The 24,423-nt window shown below is 42.0% G+C and overlaps 2 protein-coding genes across 2 annotated transcripts in view; one reads left to right on the forward strand and one right to left on the reverse strand.

Annotated features, from left to right (window-relative positions):
- The first annotated feature begins 2,952 nt into the window (after positions 1-2,952).
- The window catches only part of LOC147127768 (uncharacterized), a 56,473-nt gene continuing 35,002 nt past the window's right edge, over positions 2,953-24,423 (forward strand). Inside the window, exon 1 of the mRNA XM_086021591.1 lies at positions 2,953-4,185. Within this exon, the coding sequence (XP_085877717.1) occupies positions 3,181-4,185 (1,005 nt within the window). The 5' untranslated portion in view covers positions 2,953-3,180. The remainder of the gene's footprint in view (positions 4,186-24,423) is intronic.
- Positions 11,264-24,423, reverse strand: part of LOC147127769 (uncharacterized) — a 19,295-nt gene continuing 6,135 nt past the window's right edge. Inside the window, exon 2 of the mRNA XM_086020353.1 lies at positions 11,264-13,273. Within this exon, the coding sequence (XP_085876479.1) occupies positions 12,036-13,273 (1,238 nt within the window). The 3' untranslated portion in view covers positions 11,264-12,035. The remainder of the gene's footprint in view (positions 13,274-24,423) is intronic.

Below are 24,423 nucleotides of genomic sequence, written 5' to 3' on the forward strand. Positions count from 1 at the left end.
CAGTGGAAAGTAGATAAACGGTGGCTTACCGGCGATTTCTTGAGAAGCTTTATGTATCAAAATGCGTGTCCATTTAGGATGGGTGAGGGGCAACTAGTCTAGAATAATAATAATCAACTCACTTTTTAAAAATTCTGAAATGATTAATATGTATCCTTTTTCTTTTCAGAACAGTACTGAGGTGTAACAAGTTCCCTACATATTAGGTAAATGACAAAGGGACTCTAATCACGAGCTTGTCTGTAAACAGAGCGTACAATGTAACTTGGTGTGTTTTTTTTTCTTGGCTTTAAAAAAGTCCCCCTCCTCTGTTGCGCGCCTAAGAAGAACGTACCCAAATGGTCTGCTTATGAACCTCCAACCGTCAGTAGCCATTAATGCAGACGTGTCAGGGAGAGTTCAAACCATTATTGTAGAAATAATATTTCATTTAAAAATTCATTCATTTATTCAAAATCATATTTAAACACCTACATAAGATTTTTTACAAGTTGGTCAGCTTCAATGTTGAAAAACCTTAACATTGACTAATGTTGACCTTCTTTATTATTAACACAATTATTGTGTAGACTCATATTTCAACACCGACATAAGGTTTTTTACAAAATGGTCAGCCTCAACGTTTAAAATCAGGTCTTTATCATTAATATTTACCTGATGAATCCTTATCATTCTTATTAATGCAATTATTTTGTAGTCTTATATTTAATCACCCACATAAGGTTTTTTACAAATTGTTCAGCTTCAATGTTTAAAAACTTTAACATTGACTAATGTTGACCTTCTTTATGAATAAAGCAAATTAATGTGTAGACTAATAAATAGACTCTGTATTTGATCATTATCTGCTATTGTTGACCTTGTCTTTATCAATAATGCAAGTATTGTGTATACTCATATTTAGTCACGTTTTTTTCAAATGAGTCAGTCTCAACATTTAAAAACTTTATCATTTACTAAGGTTGACCTTTCTTTATTAATAATGCAAGTATTGTGTAGACTCATATTTAATCATGTTTTTTTCAAATGAGTCAGTCTCAACATTTAAAAACTTTATCATTAATATTTACTTGATGAACCTCTATCTTTATTAATAATGCAATTAATGTATGGTCTAATTATATTGTATATCTGTTATTGTTGACCATGTTTTCTTACATACCCAGTGTTTAAACATCGACCTGTTACTTTTAGTGGATACTTTTACTAGCATAAATGTTTGTTTAGAATCCTGGTATTTTAAAATCATGGTGAGAGATTGATGTAAACTCATTAATCAAAGCAGGAGGTAAAACCTATACATATACTGTTTCTTGTTTCAGCCTAAAGTTTTTGTTTATGTTCACATTTATGAAATACAAGTTCCTCACCAGTGAATCAGTACGTGCATGAGTAGACCCCACATACTGGAGTGTTCAGGCTGGCTTATGTTTTTTATGACCTCCTCACCTCCACCTTAGCAGGAGGGAAGAAAAAACTACAAGGAGTAAAGTTACATGCAAAATCAGCGACACCCTGAGCGAAGCCATCCTCACACCAATCTGCCTCCAACCAGCTGCTTGAGCGATGAATACCAAGTCTAAATTGACTTTGTCAATTTGTTGGGATATTTAAGATTGGTTGAAATTGTAAGGTATACATTGTTGTGAGGCGGTAAAAGATGATCTGTAATGTTAGGAAGAGTATCTTTCAGTTCATTTGAACCTAGCATGTGTTTAACATGCGAGTAACTGTCAAATGTATACAGCTCTTACATGCAAACCGATTTGAAAATTTTGTTTGTTGGTTTGCTTTTAAATCATGCCCCGTCTCACTCAATTGTTTGGGTAAGACGAGGGTCCTTAACAAGGAAACCACATGTTGAGAAAAATGAAGGTATCAAGATAAGTTTATGAAGTCATGTCAACTTGAATGTTGGTTTTAAGCTAACCAACAATACAATGTGAGTATACATGCTAAATAAAGTGAATGTCATTATCAAAGTTATTTGAACTCAAATCATAAAAGTTGAAAGCTTTGAATGAAGTGAATGCCATTATCAATGTTATTTGAACATGCTTAGCTCAATGATTTTATATGTTTAACTTGCATTGATGTATTAAAGCAAGTATTTTTAATTTAGAGTTTGATACTGTAGAACTGTGACTCTCAGGTTTTTACATGCTTTTTATGACTATCACAATTTTAAGCAGACAAATGCATACTTTTACCAGCACAAATGTTTGTTGAGAATCCTGATATTTTAAAGGTCGTTATGAGAGTTCATCTAATTTATCAGAGCAGGAAGTAAAACCTACATAATATATTGTTTCAGTGAACGGGGCTAAAGTTCTGTCATGTTGGGTTATTTCAGAACTTTTCATTTTGAGGCTCTTATGAATTCATAAGGCGGACACATAAGTGTCCTTCAATTAACCACGCCCCCGTCCATCTCTCTCTCTCTCCCTCTCTGTCTCTCTAACGAGAAAACCACGGCTATGGCGAGGAGGTGTGTCATCCACAACCCCTTTCGGTAGGTATAAGACAGCAGATCTCCAAACCAACCCATAACAACGTGTGGCTCGAGAAAAAAAAACAACATCCACAATGCCAGTAACCCGACAGACATCCAGACGCATAGAAGCGGTATGGGCACCATTGGGACCCCAAAGGGGTCAGCCGATGGAGAGTGGTCCTGGGGTTAAAAGGTTGAGACAAGTGCCCACCTGCAAACCTCTGACACAGATAATCGGCAACCAAGACAATAATGATTGTGAAGAAGCAGCAGTGAATGTGGCTGACGTAAACCTCACGGTGGAACCAACGGTGACCGCTGACCACGTTTTTTACAACGGAGTATCCTCAGCAGAAGCTGTCGGTGTTCGAGGAGGCTGGGAAGGAGAACATACCCCCAATGTAAGAGTGTAAGAGTTTGCGTCACTTCCGTTTGCGTTTCTCCTGCCACGTCAGAGTTTGGACGTGGATGGTATCAATTGCACTTCTGCACTTTCGCCTTCGAATCTACCTCACCTGCGCGTTGCGTTTTTACTCTTTTTAATTTTTGGAGACTATTTTTATCTTATTTTTTATTTATTTAAATTTTTGTTAATCTCTGGGTCGCTTGATCTCGCGGACTAGCATACAGCTAGCGTGAGACGGAAACGGGCTAGCTCGGGGCTAGCTTGGAGCTAGTGTATTAAAATGCCTTCAGACGACAGCGACGAACACAATGGCCTGCTGGAGAAGGCAAATAAGACAATCTCTGACCTAAGAAGGGATATTCGTCGTCTCTCAGAGGAGCTCCATGAGAAGGAATCGGTCATCTCTTGCTTCGCGACCCGTTTCCCCGAACTCTCCGCGGTGGTCATGAGAAGGCGCGCTCGTGAAATCCTGTCGGCGACAATGACGGCTGAGGCGGCTGGCCTCTCGGACACGGCGAAGTGGGATCCAATTGCCTGCCCGGGGCCATCCTGCTCGACACCGTTGCAGAGTGACACCTGGGTCAAGGTGGTGTCCCGCGGCCGGAGGGCCGGGGAGCAACCCCACCGCCCCCAACTGGTCCTGGGGAATCGGTTCGCCGCCCTGGCGAGTGAGTCTCCTGTTCCCATCACTGCACTACAGCAGTCGGAGACACCGACTGCTGTGTCCGACGCTGGGGCTGTGCTCCCAGGGGCTCCCTCGGATTCCCCGCCACCCACGGCGACGACCTCGGCCGGGAACCCCATGTTGGGCGGGTCCGCCGGTGACACGGCCGTCCACTCACGCGTCGGGCTGCTCCGGGACGCGGTGTCCCGGTACAAGGGTGGTCGTCATCACCAGCATCATCGGCGACACTCATCGGTGTCATCCACCGTCTTCACTCGGCCTCGGCGGAGCCATCCTGGACAGTGGGGTCGTGAATCTTCCGCCGGTGGTGAGTCCCTTGGCGTTCCCTCCTCACGTCACCCACCGACCACCGTTATAATTGGCGACAGCACCATTAGACGTACTCACTATCCCGGCTGCGTCACCCGCAGTTTTCCCGGAGCGAAAGTCATGGACATAGTTAACATCCTGCCGGGTGTTCTTGACTCTCTGCCATCATCCATTACCCGGCTCATCGTTCACGTTGGGACAAACGAGACAATACGCCGACAGTCTGAGCAGACGAAGGGAGACTTTCACGCCCTCTTTGCCTTGTTAAGAACCTGCGGTCTCTCGGTCTGGGTGAGTGGCATTTTGCCGGCATTGTCTCGCGGAGCCGAGCGCTTCAGCCGCCTTTTAAGCTTGAACACGTGGCTCCTACGCACTTGTGGCCACCTTGACTTTGCTTTTATTGACAACTTTAACCTATTCTGGAATCGCCCGTCTTTTTACCAGCCGGATGGTGTTCATCCGAACTCTCTTGGTAGCAAGATTTTAGCCGCTAACATCCACCATGTCGTAACCAATTCCACTCCCAGCTGACTCTTGTTTACCAATCATATTTCTTCTTCTACTCATAAACGCTGCAATGACAATGTCACTACCATCACTTACAGGCCAATACCAGCTGCTCACAGTACCACCACCCTCACTAGCTCCCCCTGCAGGCCCTCATTATCATTACCACTATCGGACAATTTTCCCATTGAAACCATCACCGGCAGACGCTTCCCTTGCACACACAAACAACGTGGTTTTAACAGTGGTAATCTAGTATATGTTAATACTGCTCATTCGTACCACCATGAGCGCACGTCCAGCACAATAATTAATCTGGCCGTGCTGAACGTGCGCTCCCTTTTAAACAAAACTTTTATCATAAACGACCTGATTTTAGACAATAATTTACATGGTATACTTTTGTCTGAGACATGGCTTGGTACAGATGCTCCAGTTGCTCTCAACGAGGCTTGCCCACCGAATTTTAACTTTTTATTTTCTACAAGGGATGGCAAAAGAGGAGGCGGGACTGCATCAATTTTTATTAATACTCTTTTATCAAAGGAGATCATTTTTAGCAGCTATTTATCGTTTGAACACCATGCCTTTGTTTTTAGCAGTCCCCCTATTCTCTGCATTACCGTCTATAGACCTCCCCATCATTCCACTTCTTTTATTACAGAATTTTCAGAATTCTTATCCATTTTATATTCCAGTTATAACAGGATATTAATAACTGGCGATTTTAATATACACATGGACAACATCTCGGACCCACTATCCAGAGATTTTTCAAACCTTTTAAACTGCTTGGATTTTAAACAGCACGTCTTGCAGCCAACTCACAACAGAGGACACACCCTGGATTTGGTTATAACCTATGGCTTGTCTGCTGGTGTGTCCTCTGTTGTTGACTTGGCGGTGTCAGACCACTACTGTGTCTATTTTAACATCGCCAGTTTTAACCATCTAGCAGTCCCGGTCAGAACAGTGAAGAAACGCTACCTATCTTCTGAGGTGGCTGCAAATTTTATCGAGATCTTAAAAAGCACTCCTGCTGACATTTTACCTGCACCTTGTGATCTTATTGTTGACAATTTTAACCTACATCTTAAATCATCATTAGATCCAGTCGCTCCACTTTTAATTAAAACAACAAAAACAAAGACTGTACCCCCGTGGAGAAACAATGCTATCAAAATATCAAAGAGAAAATGCAGGAGTGCAGAGAGGAGGTGGAGAAAAAGTAAACTTACAGTACACTATGAAATTTTATGCGAACAACTGAAATCTTACAATAAAACAGTAAAACTGGCAAGATCTTCCTATTTCTCAAACCTCATTACAGTCAATAAAAACAACCCCAGGGTTCTCTTCTCCACCTTTGAACTTTTAACTAGTTCTGATTTTAATAAGTCCCCACAGAGACCAACAGATGCTCTCTGTGAGGACTTTGCAGACCACTTCAGAAGTAAAATCGATGACATAAGATCCAGTCTTTTAGCCCGTCAAAACACAAGTTTTAATAAACCCGGACAATCATATTTACATGAGGAAACACTGGAAAATTTTGCCCTGGTTGATGCAAGGACACTTGTTCGAGTTTTCTCCCAGGTAAACCCAACAACCTGCCTTTTGGATCCAATTCCCACATTTCTTTTTAAGACATTTTATGGATTTTTTGAAGAACAAATTTTAAATATAGTCATTGCTCTCTTCAGACAGGCGTCTTCCCCGCTGCCTTTAAAACGGCGGTGGTGAAGCCCCTTCTGAAGAAGAGCGGTTCTGACCCGAGCGTTTTTAATAACTACAGACCCGTATCCAACTTACCATTTTTAAGTAAGATTTTAGAAAAACTGGTTTTCATCCAGTTGAATCATTTTTTAAATACAAATAATATTTTGGAGAAATATCAATCTGGTTTTAGGATGAACCACAGTACGGAGACTGCTCTTTTAAGGATCTTAAATGATATTAGGTGCACTGCAGACGTGAGAAAACTCACAGTCTTGGTGCTACTGGATCTAAGCGCTGCTTTTGATACAGTAGATCACCAAATTTTATTAAATAGACTTAAAAATCTAGTGGGCATCTCTGGTACTGTTTTTGACTGGTTTTATTCCTATTTCTTTGTAAGTATGGATACTTGTTCCTCTAAAACTCATGAAATTAAATGTGGGGTTCCTCAAGGTTCGATTTTAGGCCCCTTACTTTTTAATCTTTATATGCTTCCCCTCGGGGATGTCATCAGGGGACACGGCATCAGCTTTCACAGCTATGCTGATGACACGCAGCTGTATATTGCCGTGTCTCCTGATGACACAGGACCCATTGATACCCTTTTAAATTGCATTTTAGATATCAAGTCATGGATGGCAGATAATTTCCTACAGCTCAATGAGGACAAGACTGAGGTTTTAGTTATCGGTCCCGAAGGTCAGAGAGAGAAGCTTTTACCAAAACTACACATTTTTAATCCCTCACACTGTGTGAAGAACCTTGGCGTCATTTTTGACTCTGAGCTCAGTTTTATTCCTCATATTAAAAATGTAACCAAGATTGGTTTTTATCACCTTAAGAATATCGCCAGAGTCCGCCCGTTTCTCTCTCAGGCTAACACGGAAGTGCTGATGCATGCCTTTATTTCCTGTCGTTTAGATTACTGTAATGCCCTGCTCTCTGGCCTCCCGAAAAAGAGCATTTCACCACTGCAACTACTGCAGAATTCAGCCGCTCGGGTGCTGACGAGAACCAGAGGGCGGGAGCACATTACGCCAGTTTTGAAATTGCTGCATTGGCTCCCTGTGTGTTTCAGGATCGATTTTAAAGTACTTTTATTAGTTTATAAATGTGTTAATGGTCTTGGGCCATCTTATTTATCTGATTTGCTTTTATCATACCAGCCCTCGCGGATCCTGAGGTCCTCTGGCGCCGGCCTTTTATTTATTCCAAGGGTGAGGACCAAAATGCATGGCGAGGCTGCATTCAGCCATTTTGGTCCTCACCTTTGGAATAGCCTGCCAGAGGATGTCAGGTCTGCAGAGACTGTTGATATTTTTAAGAGGAAGCTCAAGACACACCTTTTTAGTTTGGCTTTCAACAACTTTTAAATAATTTATCTTTTCTTTTGATTGAAGATAATTCTATGTTTTGCTTTGAATGTTTTAAAGCACTTTGAGTTGCATTTTTATGTATGAAAAGTGCTATATAAATAAAATGTGATTGATTGATTGAATGGACATCCTTCAAACGTCCTTGACCGGAGCTGTCAAGACAAAAGAGACGTTTACTGAGGAAAGGGAACAAAAGGGTGAAGCGAAGGATAACGAAGAATTGAAGGAAGAGGAGGATGAAACAGACGCAGAGGAAGAGGAGGAGGAGGAGCTTGAGTCAGAAAAGGATGAGGAGTCAGAAAAGGAGGAGGAAGAGCCCGAGAAGGAGGAGTCAGAGTCAGAGGAGGAGAAGGATCTCGCATGGATGATGCCTCCATATGGCTGGATGACTGCATCGTGATATAAATGTATCAAACAGTCAATCATTCACTTCTTGCAGGATGTGTTAGTGAAATATACGAAAGAACAATGTGACGGGTGTAAAAATGATCACCCTAGTCAGAGTCATTACACGTGTAGGACTGCGGAGGGGGAAGATTATTATTACGACACACACTTTTATGAGGAGTCCGCTGATAGTGTAGTGGTACACACGCCTGAGTTGTGTGCGGGCACCGTGGGATCGATTCCCGCTCAGTGACAGTGTCTATGTGTGCCCTGCGACTGGCTGGCGACCAGTTCGGGGTGTAGTCTGCCTTCGTCCGTTGACGGCTGGGATAGGCTCCAGCAACTCCCCGCGACCCTATATAGGATAAGCGGTTTGGAAGATGACATGACATGACTTTTATGAGGTGACAAGGTTACTCTGTAACAATAAATTCCTCCCTAGCCTTGATTACATGTTGAACCTGTATCAAGTGCCCACCGAGTATTAACAAGTTAAAGACACGGCCCAGATAGTTCTGAGAGAGTTATCACATGAAAAGAAGATTTTTGACAAACTCCGAGGGAGTACATGGGCCCCTACCGGCCTCAACATCTCTGACAGGGCTAGAAAGTTGTTGGAGGATTATTATTACAACGAGAAGTGGCAAGCCATAGACTTCAACACTGATGAACCTGTTGAGAGAAAGTGATTTTGTTGAGAGAAAGTGTCGCAATCTATGTTTTTTTCATGTTTGGAATAAACGCTGACCTTGTTTCGCTTATCAGATGTTGTTCCTCCTCAACAGATTGACACGAGTGATGACTCTGACTAGGGTGATCATTTTTACAACCTCCACATTCTTCTTTAGTATATTTCACTAATACACCTTGCAACAAGTGTATGATTGACTGTTTGATACATTTATATCTAGATGCAGTCATCCAGCCATATGGAGGCATCATCCATGCGAGATCCTTCTCCTCCTCTGACTCCGACTCCTCCTTCTCGGGTTCCGACTCCTCCTCCTTTTCTGACTCAAGCTCCTCCTCTTCCTCCTCTTCCTCTGCGTCTGTTTCATCCTCCTCTTCCTTCAATTCATCGTCATCCTTCTCCACACCCTGCCCGGTCAAGGACGTTTGAAGGATGTCCATTGGGGGTATGTTCTCCTTCTCAGCCTCCTTGAACACCGACTGCTTCTGCTGAGGATACTCCGTTGTAAAAAACGTGGTCAGCGGTCACCGTTGGTTCCACCGTGAGGTTTACGTCAGCCACATTCACTGCCGTTTCTTCACAATCATTATTGTCTTGATTGCCGATTATCTGTGTCAGAGGTTTGCAGGTGGGGGGCGTTTTTCTCGACCTTTTAACCCCAGGACCACTCTCCATCGGCTGACCCCTTTGGGGTCCCAATGGTGCCCATACCGTTTCTATGCGTCTGGATGTCTGTCGGGTTACTGGCATTGTGGATGTTTCTTTTTTTTTTCTCGAGTTACAGGCTGTTATGGGTTGGTTTGGAGATCTGCTGTCTTATACCTACCGAAAGGGGTTGTGGATGACACGCCTCCTCGCCATAGGTGTGGTTTTCTCGAGACCTCATAAACCTAGGTTGATACCTTCATTTTTCTCAACATGTGGTTTCCTTTTTTAAGGGCCCAGCTCTTACCCAAACAATTGAGTGAGACAGGGCATGATTTAAAAACAAACCAACAAACAAAACTTTCAAATCGGTTTGCGTTTAAGAACTGCATACATTTGACAGTTACTCGCATGTTAAACACATGCTAGGTTCAAATGAACTGAAAGATACTCTTCCTAACATTACAGATAATCTTTTACCGCCTCACAACAATGTATACCTTACAATTTCAACCAATCTTAAATATCTCAACAAAATGACAAAGTCAATTTAGACTTGGTATTCATCGCTCAAGCAGCTGGTTGGAGGCAGATTGGTGTGAGGATGGTTCGCTTAGGGTGTCTCTGATTTTGCATGTAACTTTGCTTCTTGCAGTTTGATTTCTCATCTTTCCTGCTTAGGTGGATGTGAGGAGGTCATAAAAAAAGATAAGCCAGCTTGAACACTCCAGTATGTGGGGGTCTACTCATGCACGTACTGATTCACTGGTGAGGAACTTGTATTTCATGATGTCTGTACATGAATATACAAATACGACAGAGTTTTAGGCTTAAACAAGTAATATTGTATAGGTTTTACTTCCTGCTTTGATTAATGAGTTTACATCAATCTCTCGCATCTCTTTGTTAGCGGCTAGCAAGCTTAAGATAAGCTACGCTAGGCCAAAGATTTAACATAAAGTATTCAATTCAACAAAAGGAGCGATGGGTGTCTGCGTTGGGTCTTTTGAGTACATTTGATACAAATTCAGGAAGATTCAGTGCTCAGATAAAAAAATAAGTCGATCTGCAGTGAAACAACTATGGCAACTCCACTTGAACAAACTGAGCCACACGATCGCGGCGCTCTTCCCAGCATCCTTTGCAGCGCTCTTCCCAGCATCATTTGCAGCGCTCTCGTTACCTGAGCAGTTGTGATGTCATTTTCAATAGACAGAAGACAAAATGGCCGCCCCCAGAGATGGCTAAAAACGAGTGGATTAACACTTATTCCACAAACGCAATATTTATCAGAATGCCCTGTTTCAGCTAGTGGTCTCGCATAGAACATATTCTTGAAAAAAAAAATGTTTGCGTTGTCTTTTTCTTTACTAAACACAGTGCCCTTTGTTCAAATGTATCTAATTGTGTGGTCTTTTGTGCACACTGTATACAAGGTGTACATACTTTGTTTTTTGTGGTTAATTTTGGAAATACACTTCCCGTGTTTAGTGTTGTATAACAGACTAAAAGAAAAAATTGAATTGAATGGTTACTTACTTGGCGGCACGGTGGTCGACTGGTTAGCACGTCCGCCTCACAGTCCAGAGGTTCTGGGTTCGATCCCGGCTCCGGCCTCCCTGTGTGGAGTTTGCATGTTCTCCCCGTGCATGCGTGGGTTTTCTCCGGGTACTCCGGTTTCCTCCCACATTCCAAAAACATGCATGGTAAGTTGATTGGACTGTCTAAATTGCCCCTAGGTGTGATTGTGAGTGCAGATGTTTGTCTTTGTGTGCCCTGCGATTGGCTGGCAACCAACTCAGGGTGTCCTCCGCCTACTGCCCAAAGACAGCTGGGACAGCAGGCTCCAGCACGCCCGCAACCCTTGTGAGGATAAGTGGTATAGATAATGGATGGATAGTTACTTACTTTTAAACAGTTTTGTATGACTAATTTACTGCCAGCCCAGTAAAAATGGATCTATCAAATTGCTAGCCATCAAAAATAAGTGATCATTAAAAATGTATTTGAAAGTTCATGCTCACGTGTCCTTTGGAGCGGAATAAAACAATGGACGATATTTGCTTGCTTGGTTTAATCATTGAATAATTATTTTAATCAATATGTTATCAATGCTATAATCAAGAAACATATTTTCAATTTCCATAACTTTTCCAGGATTTTCATGACTGGACAACTTCGGATTTCACAATCACGTGAGAAATTATCAAATATAAACCAGAAAATAAAAAGCCTTTGGTTAACAAAAATAATTAATGAATGTAAAATAATAAAATATCATACATAACACACATCTCTAAAAAGCATTTATCAAGTGAAAAAGAAACATGGACAAGGAGATAAGGTATACTGTATAGGGTGAAATAACAGAAATTTACAGGCAAACAATTATAAGAAAAAAAGATATGAAAACTGCGATTGGCCGGCAACCAGTTCAGGGTGTACCCCGCCTCCTGCCCAATGACAGCTGGGATAGGCTCCGGCACTCCCCGCGACCCTTGTGAGGATAAGCGGTATAGATAATGGATGATTCACTGTTTGATGACTTGTCTTTCATTCAGAATCACATGTACTCTTTCCCAACCTCCCATCAAAAGGCAAAGTTTCTTCACAGTCCATCTAATCAATCAAGAACTTCCTTCATATCGTCACCATCCACATCACCAAACATTGAACAAAAGTGCATACATTGCTGAAAAATGGACCAACAGTGCTAATTCTCAACACTCGTCCACAGGAGGATTTTAGTAGATACAAAGACAAGAAGATAAAATAAAAGATGCTAAACAGAACCATGCAGATTTTGTAAATAATAATCATACTAAATTGTCATTTGAGGCTTCTTGATTATTACGGTTGACACCAGCACACTTGTGTCTCTTGACCGAATCCTTCCACGCGAAGTGTTGGCCACAAACTGAGCAGGCAAAAGGTTTCTCCCCAGTGTGGGTTCTTGTATGGCGTATTAAATTTCCCTTTTGAGAGAACCTTTGGTCACAAACTGAGCAGGCAAAGGGTTTCTCACCAGTGTGTTTTCGCGAGTGATTTATTAAGTTTCCCTTACGAGAGAACCTTTGGCCACAATATGAACAGGCAAAAGGTTTCTCACCAGTGTGGGTTCTGGTGTGACTTACTAAGTGTGCCTCCTGAGAGAATATTTTGCCACAAACTGAGCATGAAAAAGGTTTCTCACCAGTGTGTGTTCTTGTGTGACTTATCAAGTGTCCCTTACGAAAGAACCTTTGGCCACAATATGAACAGGGAAATGGTTTCTCACCAGTGTGTCTTCTTATGTGTAGTTTTAAGATTGACTTAAGAGAGAATCTTTGGCCACAATCTGAACAAGCAAAAGGTTTCTCACCAGTGTGTGATCTTGTGTGTATTTTTAAGCTTGTCTTACGAGAGAACCTTTGGCCACAACCTGAGCAGGTAAAAGGTTTCTCACCAGTGTGTTTTCTGGTATGCATTTTTAAGCGTCCCTTCTTAGAGAATCTTTGGCTACAAACTAGGCAGGCAAAAGGTTTCTCTTGGTTTCTCTCATTGTGTATTCTCATGTGTTTTAAACGGCTTTTTAAAGCAAACGTTTTCCCGCACTGAGAACATTGCCAGCATTCCTGGTCAGTGTGACATGTCATCTCACCATCACACGCTTCATCATCAGCAGCAGCGGCAGCAGCAACATTTGCTGCCGTGTCATCACTATCTGATAGTGGAGGTCTGAGGCCGTCTCCTTGTGATCCTCCCCAGTGGTCTCCATCGCCTTCTGTTGTCACGTGTTGACATGAGCTCCTGCTTGGAGGCTTCGCCCCTCTGCTCACCTCACTTTGACCTTCATCTTTACTCTTCAAAGATACATTAGTCGATGGCAACTTGCAGATATTCTCCTCCTCTTCCTCGTCTTTGATGTAGGGGGGGTCTTCTCCCTCTTTCATGCAGGGGTGGCCTAGCTCCTCCTCTTTTTTAACATAAGGGCACTGCTGCTCCTCTTCCTCTTTCAAGTGGGGGATCTCTTCGTCTTCCTCTTTAACGTGAGAATGAACATACTCAATGATGTCTGCAAGACACAAGAAGACAAACTCACTTGACGTTATAGTTCATATTTAAAATGAAGCTTATTAGGAATGCCAGATGAGTTAAGATTAGAGATAGTCCGATTAGCGGCCGGGCCGATTATTGGGGCCGATATTTGGCATTTTGGCAATTATCGGCATTGACCTTTTCTATTAATCCGACGGCTGATATGCGATCAATTAAAAATGCACGTGAGTCTCTCCGGCATTGACCCGCCCAAAGCACCATCTGATAGGTTGACCGTGCAATGGGTAACAGCCAATCAGCAGTCAAAGCTGCTCTTTGCTTGGAGAGTTTGACTGCTCTCAACATTCACGCACATGAAAAAATATTGCGAATGGTCCAGTGAGAGAAGGTAAGTTAAGGCTACAGACTTTTGTGAAATTATAATAAATGTCTTCTCCAACTCACAACTATTTGTACTTGTGAGCCCATTAACGTTATATAAACAGAAGTGAAGCGGCAGCTCTGCTCATTCTCAGTCTCTCTACACATGCCTGTAGTGTTAATCACTTGAATGTAGGGCTGTTCGATTTTGCCAATCAAGAAAATCACGATTAATTTCTCTCAAACCCGAATTTACAATTATGATTTCTTTGTGAAATAGAAAATAATGAAAAATGAAGTATTTTGAATCTTCTATCTTTTATTTATACTTAATTTTTCTTTCTTTGAACTCAAAATGCCAGTCAGTTTAATTTAATACACACAGAATAATCCATTGGGATTAACAGCATTTTATTTACACAATAGATTTCAGATCTGTTCTTAATTAAACTAATAATGAAAGAAAAAAGTGCATATATCTTCTGAAACTAAATCATCAACATGAGAGAAGGTAGACAGTCAAGTCTGTAAACCAAACAAGTCTGTCAGCAAGTCATTTTGCCAACCAGCTAGTGACTAGCCTTTCACCTTTCTCCCTGTTTTACTTGTACATAAATCAATGATTAGTGCAAAACTGTCTCTCAACAATACAATGCACTGTCAAGCTTAAGTACGGATGCATAGTCCGGCTGGACCAGAGGTCCGTTGTAGAGGAGAAAAAAAGGGACACCTTTCAGACGTTGCTCACAGGTTGTATTGTTCATGCAGGGCGGGGCGCACACTACACTCCAGATTATTTGCCCGATTTATTAACTGAACGCTCACTTGCCTGAGCAAATAGCAGAATCGCCGGTAGCCATGGATGTTGTTGTTTCAGACTGCGCGCTCGTAGGAGGAAGCAGAAATGCAGAGGAAACTACGGTGGCTTAGATACACCCAAAATAACAAAATCGGACGTGCCGATTTGAACGTTTTTAAAATAGTTTTATTTCTTTAAGGTTCAAAATGGCTTAATCGAGCAACCCTACTTGAATGTACAACAAGTGTACTTGTGTATTAAATGTGCTCTACTACTGTATCGCTTGTTAAGGTCCTCGTGTATGGCCTGCTTTATTTCCTTGACTAGTGTAGACCCTCCAGAACTGTCCTTTGTCTCATTGAGGAGTTTAGCTTGCAAAGGAGCAATCAGAGAAATAGTGGGGCTGCTCTCCTCTGACATGACAGATGTCGCATCCTTCAAGGGTTTGAGGGCTGCAATGACATCCTTGGCATTTGGTGACATCAGCCTCACTGAGAGTGCAGAGGTCTGACTCTGCTCTCCTCACCAAAGGTGAAAGAAGTGTGGCAGTGATCCCAGGCTGTTGCTCCAAAAACCTGCTCACCATCTCATATGCACTGTTCCACCTCGTGCAGCAGTCAATCTTCAGTTTGTGCCTTTGAATATTAAGCAGCTTCTGGTTCTCTTCCATCTGGTGTTTGGCAATGGCACTGCGGTGGAAAAAAGCTGCAATAAGTCTTATTCTCCCCAGCAACCTTGCCACACTCTGCAACTTCAGAGCTCGCTAAAAGGCTAGGTTTAAAGTGCGTGCATAGCATTTCAGGTGAACGAAGCCAGCCAGCTCAGCGGCGACAATCATGTTAGCGGCATTATCTGTAACTAAAACAACATCTTTCTTTGCGATGTTCCATTAATTTAGGGCACTGCTTAACAGCTCAGCCATATTAGCACCAGTGTGTCTTTCATTCATTGCTCTTGTTTGGAGGACATATGAGCTTAGCTTCGAATCAGCGGTAACGAAATGCGCAGTTAGAGTAACAAATGATTCGGTGGTGACAGATGTCCACGCATCACATGTAACTGCAATCGTATTTGCCTTTGACAGCGCGGCCATGACTTCTGTTTTGGTTTGGTTGTAGAGTGTCGGCATCGCTGTGTCAGTAAAATAGCGTCGGGATGGTATGGTGTACCTAGGCTCCAAAGTATGTAGCAGTGCTCGAAATCCCTCATTTTCCACAATGGAATATGGACGCAAATCCTTGGCAATAAATGCCGAGATGGCCTTCGTAATTCGCTTCGCTTTCTCCGATGAGGCTGGCAGTTTCCGAATTGCTTCCTCGATTGTTCTCTGATCAGTAGCTCCACTTGTAGCCGCAGCAACAGCCAGCCGTCTCCCAGACAGACAGGGTGGAATCAAATTACATGACTTCTCATGTTGGTTGTGTTGCCAAAGCATTTTATTTTAGCGCAACACATCTTACATATAACGTGGCTCTTGTCCAGTTCTCTTCCACTGTCGACGTTGTAGAAGCCAAAGTGCTTCCATACATCAGCTTTTAAATTAGAAGGAGCATTTCGTATCTCACGGTGAGGTGGGTGGCGTTCATCCATGTTTGTTTTCCTCTGTACGTGTGTTGGCGTTGCATATCCCAAAGTTTCCCGGAAATGACAATTGGCGCGCTTCTTGGCTCCGCATTATTTAGAACATTCTGTATTACTTTAATTAACATATTTAAATAATCGAAATGTGAACCTTAGTGAATCGATTCAGATTCGTCCGCTTCTAAATCTCGATGCATCTAAAAATCTGAATTTTCCCCCACCACTAATGGTTTGAAATACATATCTTGGTATTATTTGAATCTTTTGGTCCTAACAGTAATGGTGAGTGTAAAAATCACAACGAGAATATTTGTGATTGGGTTATTTATGCCGCCGGCGAGTTCCGACCGGTGTTAGAACGTGTGCTAAATTGTTTGTGTAGCTCTCGCCTTATTTTTTGTCTAGATACATGTTGATTGTAATCCAACATATCTGTTCATAACTGCTGGATCTCCACCCTTACACGGTTCTAGTCAGGATTCGGTAAAAAGTCTACTGTACAACTAAACACTTATTTTGCTATTCTCAACTCTGCATTTCACTTTAGCGATTAGCACACCTAGCAACCCCTCGTTCGCCTCCGCAGTGAAAACGCTACTTGTTAGTGGGGTCGTTCATTTGTCTCAACGGAGGAGATGATGCGCAGCATGCAGCTCGTTGCTGCTTTGCACGGACTTACATACAGTATAAATAAAGACCGTGCAGCTTCAGGGCAAACTAGCTAAGCGCTTAGCGTTCAAGTAGCCACAAACGAAATGACTTATGGGAGTACGGGCGACAACAGGTCGTAGGACAACGCTTTTTTTTTTTTTTTTTTTTAACCAGATCAGCGCTGGACCTGCCCACAGGAGCATGCCACTAATGGTGGCGGCGAATTAACGTTACATGCGGTATCTACGGTCGTGACCCATTTTGTTTTTTGCATATTTTTTGGAGGGGAGATTTTTAAAAAAATATATATTTTTATTAAATTCTCTTGAAAGCTTCTTGGGCGGCCGTCTGTTTACTTGGGTGGCGTGGGAAAAACGGAGTAATGTTTACAAGGCTGTCAAATTTGAATGTATCTAAAAAAACACCCAAATCAAGTACCTGAAACAAGGGGATCAGTGACATGACATGAGCTCTATAACAGGAACTTTCTCTACATCGGAATTGGCTGAAAATGGTCATAGTCTATCAGACAGGTGTGTTTTGTCTGTCTTAAAAGCTTGCAGAAAGAACTGCAGTTCAACACACTTTACCAATAAAACGCATGGAGGATCAGCTTTCTCCCTTGTGTATTTCTGGCCTCCCCAAAAAAAAAATGCTTGGAAATATCTCTGATGAAGCATAGAAATTTTTCAGTAGTGAAGAGTGAAATATCAAAACAGATGGAATTTCCTGCAATATATATTATATTGACGGCTAACATACATTGGAACTTTCAAAATAGCAATTAAAACAAAAGGCAAACTAGTTAGGAGACTTAGTTAAACTACAGAAAAAATCCTAGTACCTACAATAAAACTCTTTTGTCTGTGTAATTTTTGTAAAATGTACTTTGTAAAGAGCTAAATTAAACTCAAAATGTGTTTTGGGTAATCTCAGAAATTGTTTTTTCATTTTTTTTTTTTTTTGACTGAAACTCTTAGTTGATTTTTAGCATAAACTTAGCCAGAGCTGGGCAGTCCATCCCGGGCCAGGCCCCCTGGCCCGGCCAGACGCCCATTTTTGGGGCGGGGGCTGACAAATTTAAAAAAAGGGTTGGACAAAGCATGGCCGGAAGTGGATTTTAGTCCGGCCCACTAATTGGCCGCCATGCGTGTGAGGTGTCGCGAGGCGGCCAAATTTCATCTCAGCATACTCGGTGAAAGGCTTGTTTTTAGGATTCTTTCTACTCCCGCAACGGCGAGAGCGACAACTGCCGCATTGATTCACGTGACCGACGCATTGTGCTGTTGGCGACAGGTCTGTAACACATGCCACGCACTCATCAGGAATTGTTGCTGCTCTGATCGGTCCATTATGTCACATGTTGGGATGACGTACAATTTCCCACACGGAGGAGAGGATGCACTACGCAGCTGCTGCTGCAAAGCAAACTAGTTTGGCAGCGGCGTGGGTGTTATGTCACCAATGTGAAAGAAGCTACTCACCTACGTCCCCCCTTCCAGATCATTTACGCAATAAAATTGAATGCATCATCTAGTTATCTCTATCCCTTTATTGTTGTAGCACGCACGATATCCATTGTTGTCGCTGTATTTTTGAAGCGACGCCCTCCGACTTCGAACGCAACTGTTTCAAAACAACTTGTCTCCATGAGTACAGTCGAGCTGCGCGCAACACTCAAGTAGAGCTCTCCTGACCAGTCGGCATAGTCGACATGGCCGATGACGTAAATACGTCTGGACGCAAAACATACCGTCGACACTAAAATACGTCAGCACGTACGTACGCTCGAGTGTTGATGACGTAAAATACGTCAACACGTACATTGCGTCAGTTGTAAACAAGCGTGCAGAGCAGAAATGGCGGAGGTGCTGGATACTGCTAAAACAGCGGACAAAAACGTCCAAAGTATGGACATACTTCAAAGAAAGGTCGAGCGAGTTGGTCGTCTACACCCTCTGTAAAGCTGAGTTGGCATACCACAGCAGCACATCAGCCATGAACGAACACCTTAATTGACGTCACTCAGGAGTACTACTGGAAGACGAGAGAAAGCTGGAGTATCCTAAGTCCATCTAACTAACTAATATACCCCGGTTTTACTGAAATTGCTGTTGTGTCCGACGTATTAACGTGCATCGTTATGTTTCATTTCTCGAAGCAGCGGGTTGCAGTCAAAGTTACGCCGTGTTGTGTTTCAACTTTTTGCATTATGTAGCTAACGTTCGCGGAGCTATTTCACAGTAACACGAGACATCAGTTATCTGCTCCGGAAAGCTCTCTGTGGGCACTGGGTGCAGCACAGCATGCAGCTCGCATTTAGGATGATGTCCTGCTCCCGCTGCTTTTATAAAATGAAATAAAATTAAATAAAAAAAAACCTAGAGGAAACACTAGCCTGCTAACCATAGTATGTGACTGGACTAATATATAATGTGTGCTTTTTCATTGTTAGAATATTTAAGTTTGCACTGCTTTATCCGTTTCAGGTTTAAGCAAACTGATATTATTGATTTTTTAGTTATTTATTTTTGTTGATTCTTTTACTTGGCCTGTTCACACATGCACACACACACATTAAGATAAGAAGGATAAGATAAGAAGGCCTTTATTGATCCCACAGTGGGGAAATTTTCAGTGTTACAGCAGCAAAGATGTAGGTCACACAGGGACGGCGGCATAATGTAGCCATTAATGTATAACATTAACGGGACACATTCAGGATCAAACCTATGGAAATATACGCAGTAACGTGTACATACACATGTATATACACAGCAACATACATCTACATAAAAAGTATGAGGAACACTCATTTTAGCCTGTACATAGTACAGAGGAAAAATACTCTAAGTGACAGTGCTGCAGTGCTGTAGTGAAATGTAAGGAACAGCACTGGATAAAAATAAAACTACGGTATTACAGAAGTGGGGAATGTTGGGTATTGGATGATATGAGCTCAGGTGCAGGACTGCACAATTGCACTAATGTCCACCAGAGACTACACAATGTTCTTGTTAAAGAGTGACAGCAGCAGGCAAGAAGGAGCGGCGGAATCTCTCCTTTGCACCGCGAGGGTGTAACAAACATTGTTCCATCGTCAAGTTTTTTTTTTACTTTAAAAAAAAAAAAGAATTTAAATAAGCTTTCAGAAGTGTTTTTGGAATTAATAATCGTCAAGTCAAAACTAATCGCTAGATTAGTCGATAAATTAATCGGGAGAAAAATAATCGTTTGGGGCAGCCCTACACTCAAGGATGATGCTGGCACATCAAGGTGGAGTTCATGCACTTCTTCTGGTGTCTTACCTACTACAAGCAAAACAGCAGGACCTTCTCATTGAAATTAACTTACACACTCACACTCACTCTCACACTCACACCAGGGTTAGTACTAGTAGCGTTTGAAGAATATTAGAAGCGTGTCCACAGGTGGGCTGCCATGATTAGTCGACTAATCACGACGACAGTGACTATTTTAATCGCCAAGCGTCTCGTTTATTTATATATTTGGCACATTATTTTTGGCACATAACTTTTTGTTCGCTGAACATTGGCGCTTGTTCGATGAGGGCTTCCCTTACTCTCACGCCGCTTCACTCAGGCAGAAGGTGGCGGCTGAAGCTAGCAAGCAGGGACACCGCACGCGACTGCTTGCGAGGCTACATGAAGACACAGGCTCATCTTCACTCCCACACGCTGGGCGGAGCTAGTAAGGAGCTAATGTTGTTGTGCTAATGCCTTTTGTTTTAACGGCCCGAAGCTAGTTTTTGCTATTAGACGTCCCAATCCTACCATTAGCCGGGGAGGGAAGAGGGGGCCTCCAATCTGCCTGCTGCTGCTGCAAGCCGCAGTCTCCCTCCTGAGGCCTGACACTAGTTTAGCGTAGCTAAATGTCCGAAATATAACCAGTCGGGGTTCGTCTGTGCATTCATGCTCTTGTCCACTTTAGCTTGTGAAAGTGGATGAGCAATCGCCATGGTAGTTTTGATTTTGTGGAGGTGATCATGATGAGATCACGTTTTATGTCAATGAATCCAAACTATTGTGCAAACACAACGCTGCATTTTATGGGCAACCAAGGAAGTCTATCTAATCTAAGAAGTCCATGTAAACATATGATGCATATTATGTATGTACAGTGTTTCTGTATATGCTACAGCTGCGTATGCTATAAAATAAATATTAGCTGGATATGTGCATTTGCGTTTTGAACTTGTTGGTTCAATGTTGCCATTAGACTTACTTAGCTGATTCTGACTTTGGGTCATGAGCCCTACCCATTCTATGGCTCGGCGTCGGCCGAATGAGCCAGCCGGGCCTCTCGCAACATGTGACATAATGGACTGATCAGAGCAGCAACAATTCCTGATGGGTGCGTGGCATGTGTTGCAGACCTGTCGCCAACAGCACAATGCGTCGGTCATGTGAATTGATGCGGCAGTTGTCTGTGTAAGAAGAGACGAGAGACAGCAACGTGCGTTCAAATGTGGGTGTATTTCCTTATTGTCACATCACGTAACCCGTGCCTCACACCTGCAACTGGGGCATACCATTACAAGAGGGGGGCATAATGTTGGCACCCTGACCTTTAACAGTTCAGCTCGTTATCAGCGTAGTTTCTGATGATTCCTTGTTATTTCTTATTTCATTGATGCTCCTTTAAGCCCAGAGTTAATGACAAAAACGAAAGTACGTCTTTGTTTACTTGTATCTTTTAGTTAATGCCGGCCCGTATGCTCGTATGCCAGTTAGCCACATTAGCCACCTAGCATTGGGCCCCCGCCGTCCGCGGCCATCAATGTGTGACTATAAGGGCATGGTTTGTTCCTTATTTTTATGTTGCAGTGTCTATCAATGTTGTAACGACCGTAGCTCATTACTGCGTTGAAGTTGGAGGTCGAATTTGTATTGAATATGTGTCTGTTTTCATGTCGTCGCTAAGTGTAGTTATTTGTGTGGCCTCTAGATGGCGCCATTACACTGTTAGTTCTGTGTGATTGTTTAAGTTACTTTCATTTCATGTTGGAACGGCAGCATTTCGACAGTATATCTGATTGATATATTAAGAACATTAATTGTTTGTAATATTGAATGTTGGTGCTAATTCGAATTTTCCCTTGTTTATTTTGGACTCAATCAAACACTCAATTCAAGTCAATTCAATCTACCAATCCATTTTAATTTATATTACCGGAATTTTGTGCATCAATGTATGTTCGCTTGCAAGACATCAGTCCAGTAAAGAATACTAAATCGCACCTTGGAGTCCTGTCTCTTCCTGCCTGTGCTCTGACAAGTACACCAGCTTGTTTACAGTTAGCCCCTTAAAGCGAAAGTCAACCCAAACATATTTTTTGCAAGAATATGACATCACACTGCTCACAACGACCAATCATGGCTGACCTGTTATCTGAATCTGAGCCGTGATTGGTCGTTGTGATCTGGGCAGTTGTGATGTCATTTTCAGTCGACAGAAGACAAAATGGCCGCCCCCAGAGATGGCTAAAAATGAGTGGATTAACACTTATTCCACAAACGCAATAGTAATAAGAATGCTGTGTTTCAACTAGTGGGCCTGCATAGAACATATTCTTAAAAAAAATATGTTTGGGTTGACTCCCGCTTTAAACGAACTAGCCCTTTCGCCTTCCCAACAGTAATAATATCAAGTAGTAGTAGAAGTAGTTCTAGTTCTGGTATGATGAAAACACATGCCTATGAATGTAAAAGAACATAGGAAGGAATTTAACTTAACGTTTACCTCTCACAGACCACAATGTTATTATCCCACATTGTAAACCATGGAAACACACCCCGAGAAACACTCATCTGATTGCGGTATTAGGCCAATAGGACTACATTTCCATTGATTCTGTGACAGAGAAGCAGGAAGTAACATACAAACATAGACGCCTGATAGCGATTAGATGCGCATGAAGATGACAACGCAAATATAATGGGAAGGAATTAAAGACGAACTGAAAAGATGACTTTCACCTAGGGGTGGGCGATATGGCAAAAATATCATATCACGATTTTTTAAAAAATAAAATCACAATCAGGATTTTATCATGATTCTTTTTGATCTTTTTGATGATTCTTCTTTACATCGTTTTTTTTAAGACCAATTTGCACATTACTGTCCATTTTCCTCACGTTAAACATATAAAACATATTTAAAATGTCTATAAAACTCTAAAAGAAAAAAAAAAAAAGACACTTTAAAGCGGAAGTCATCCAAAACATTTTTTTTTCAAGAATATGTTGCCAGCAGGCCCACTAGCATTCTGATTAATTTTGCGTTTGTGGAATATAAATTAAGCAGCAAAATGCACTCGTTTTTAGCCATCTCAGTGGGCAGCCATTTTGTCTTCTGTCGACTGAAAATGACATCACGACTGCTCACAACGACCAATCGCGGCTGACCTGTTTTCTGAATCTGAGCCGTGATTGGTCGTTGTGAGCAGTCCTGATGTCATATACAGTCGACAGAAGACAAAATGGCCGCCCCCAGAGATGGCTAAAAACGAGTGGATTAACACTTATTCCACAAACGCAATATTAATCAGAATGCCTTATTTGAACTAGTGGGCTTGCATCGAACATTTTCTTGAAAAAAACATGTTTGCGTTGACTTCCACTTTAAGTCAGTTAAGCTTTCTGAATAGGTTTTAATTTGAATAGTGACAATTTTTATCAAAATGTGCAGTGAATGTAAACATAAAAACACAGCTCGTAACGTAGGTCTAGTACTTTGAAGTGTCTTTTAAAGCCCTCATTTTCCACTGTTTTAATGGGAATCATATCTTCAGCAAGGTAATAAGTCACTGCCTCAGTTACTTCTTTACACTGCTTGCTTGTTTTTCATATGGAGTGCCCTTGTTAAATGACTGTGTTATTATGTTGTGTGTTGCGTTAGCTTGGAGCTAGCGGCTGCCTCTCGCTACCATGTGTCTGCTCTCCGTTTGCTTTGGCTGTCGGGCTGTGCTGATGTCCAAACTGAGTCGCTGCAAACTTTGCAAATAACTGGTTTGTGCTTTCTCCTCAGAGGAAAAGCTAAACCAAATCGACACCGTGGATTAGAGATACACCGATTATTGGCCGGGCCGATTATCGGGGCCAATATTTGGCGATTATCGGCATCAGCCTTTTCTTTTTTCTATTTTAAGGCCAATAAATTAAAAGCTGTTTTATTGCAGCTTGCTGCATGGTTTTCTCTCTCGCTCTCACTGTGCTGCTCAGCTGGCCCTACCTCCAAAGCAGATTGGCCCGCCCACAGCACCATCTGATTGGTTCCTTGTGCAGTGTGGGTAACAGCCAATCAGCATAAAGCTGCCCGTGTCTCTCGCTAGAGCAACACAGCACACTGAGCACATCACTCGATACTTGAGCAGCACAGCACATGAGAAATTCAAGCTATAAAACAGACTTTGAGGAAATGTTAATAAATATCAGTCTACTACAACTGACAACCAAGGTTATTATATATGTTATTATCGTAAACGAACAAAATAACGAAAACTAAAAAGAAAAAAACATTTTCGTTTACAAAATAAAATAAAAACGAAAATGTTTTGGGAAAAACGATAACTAACTAAAACGACATTGTCTGCTCATAAGACTACCTACAACGAACGATAATCGTACCATTATCAAAAATACCATTCGTTTTCGTCTTTGTAAGCTTCTCTCTCTCTCGCTCTCTCTCACTCATTTAAATTTGTTGACGTATATTCTAATGTTAAAAGTCTGCACTCTCCTACTCACTCACTC

This window comes from Filicampus tigris, chromosome 21 (genome assembly GCF_054856515.1).
Source record: "Filicampus tigris isolate MCC_2025a chromosome 21, RoL_Ftig_1.0, whole genome shotgun sequence".
Classification (NCBI taxonomy): Eukaryota; Metazoa; Chordata; class Actinopteri; order Syngnathiformes; family Syngnathidae; genus Filicampus; species Filicampus tigris.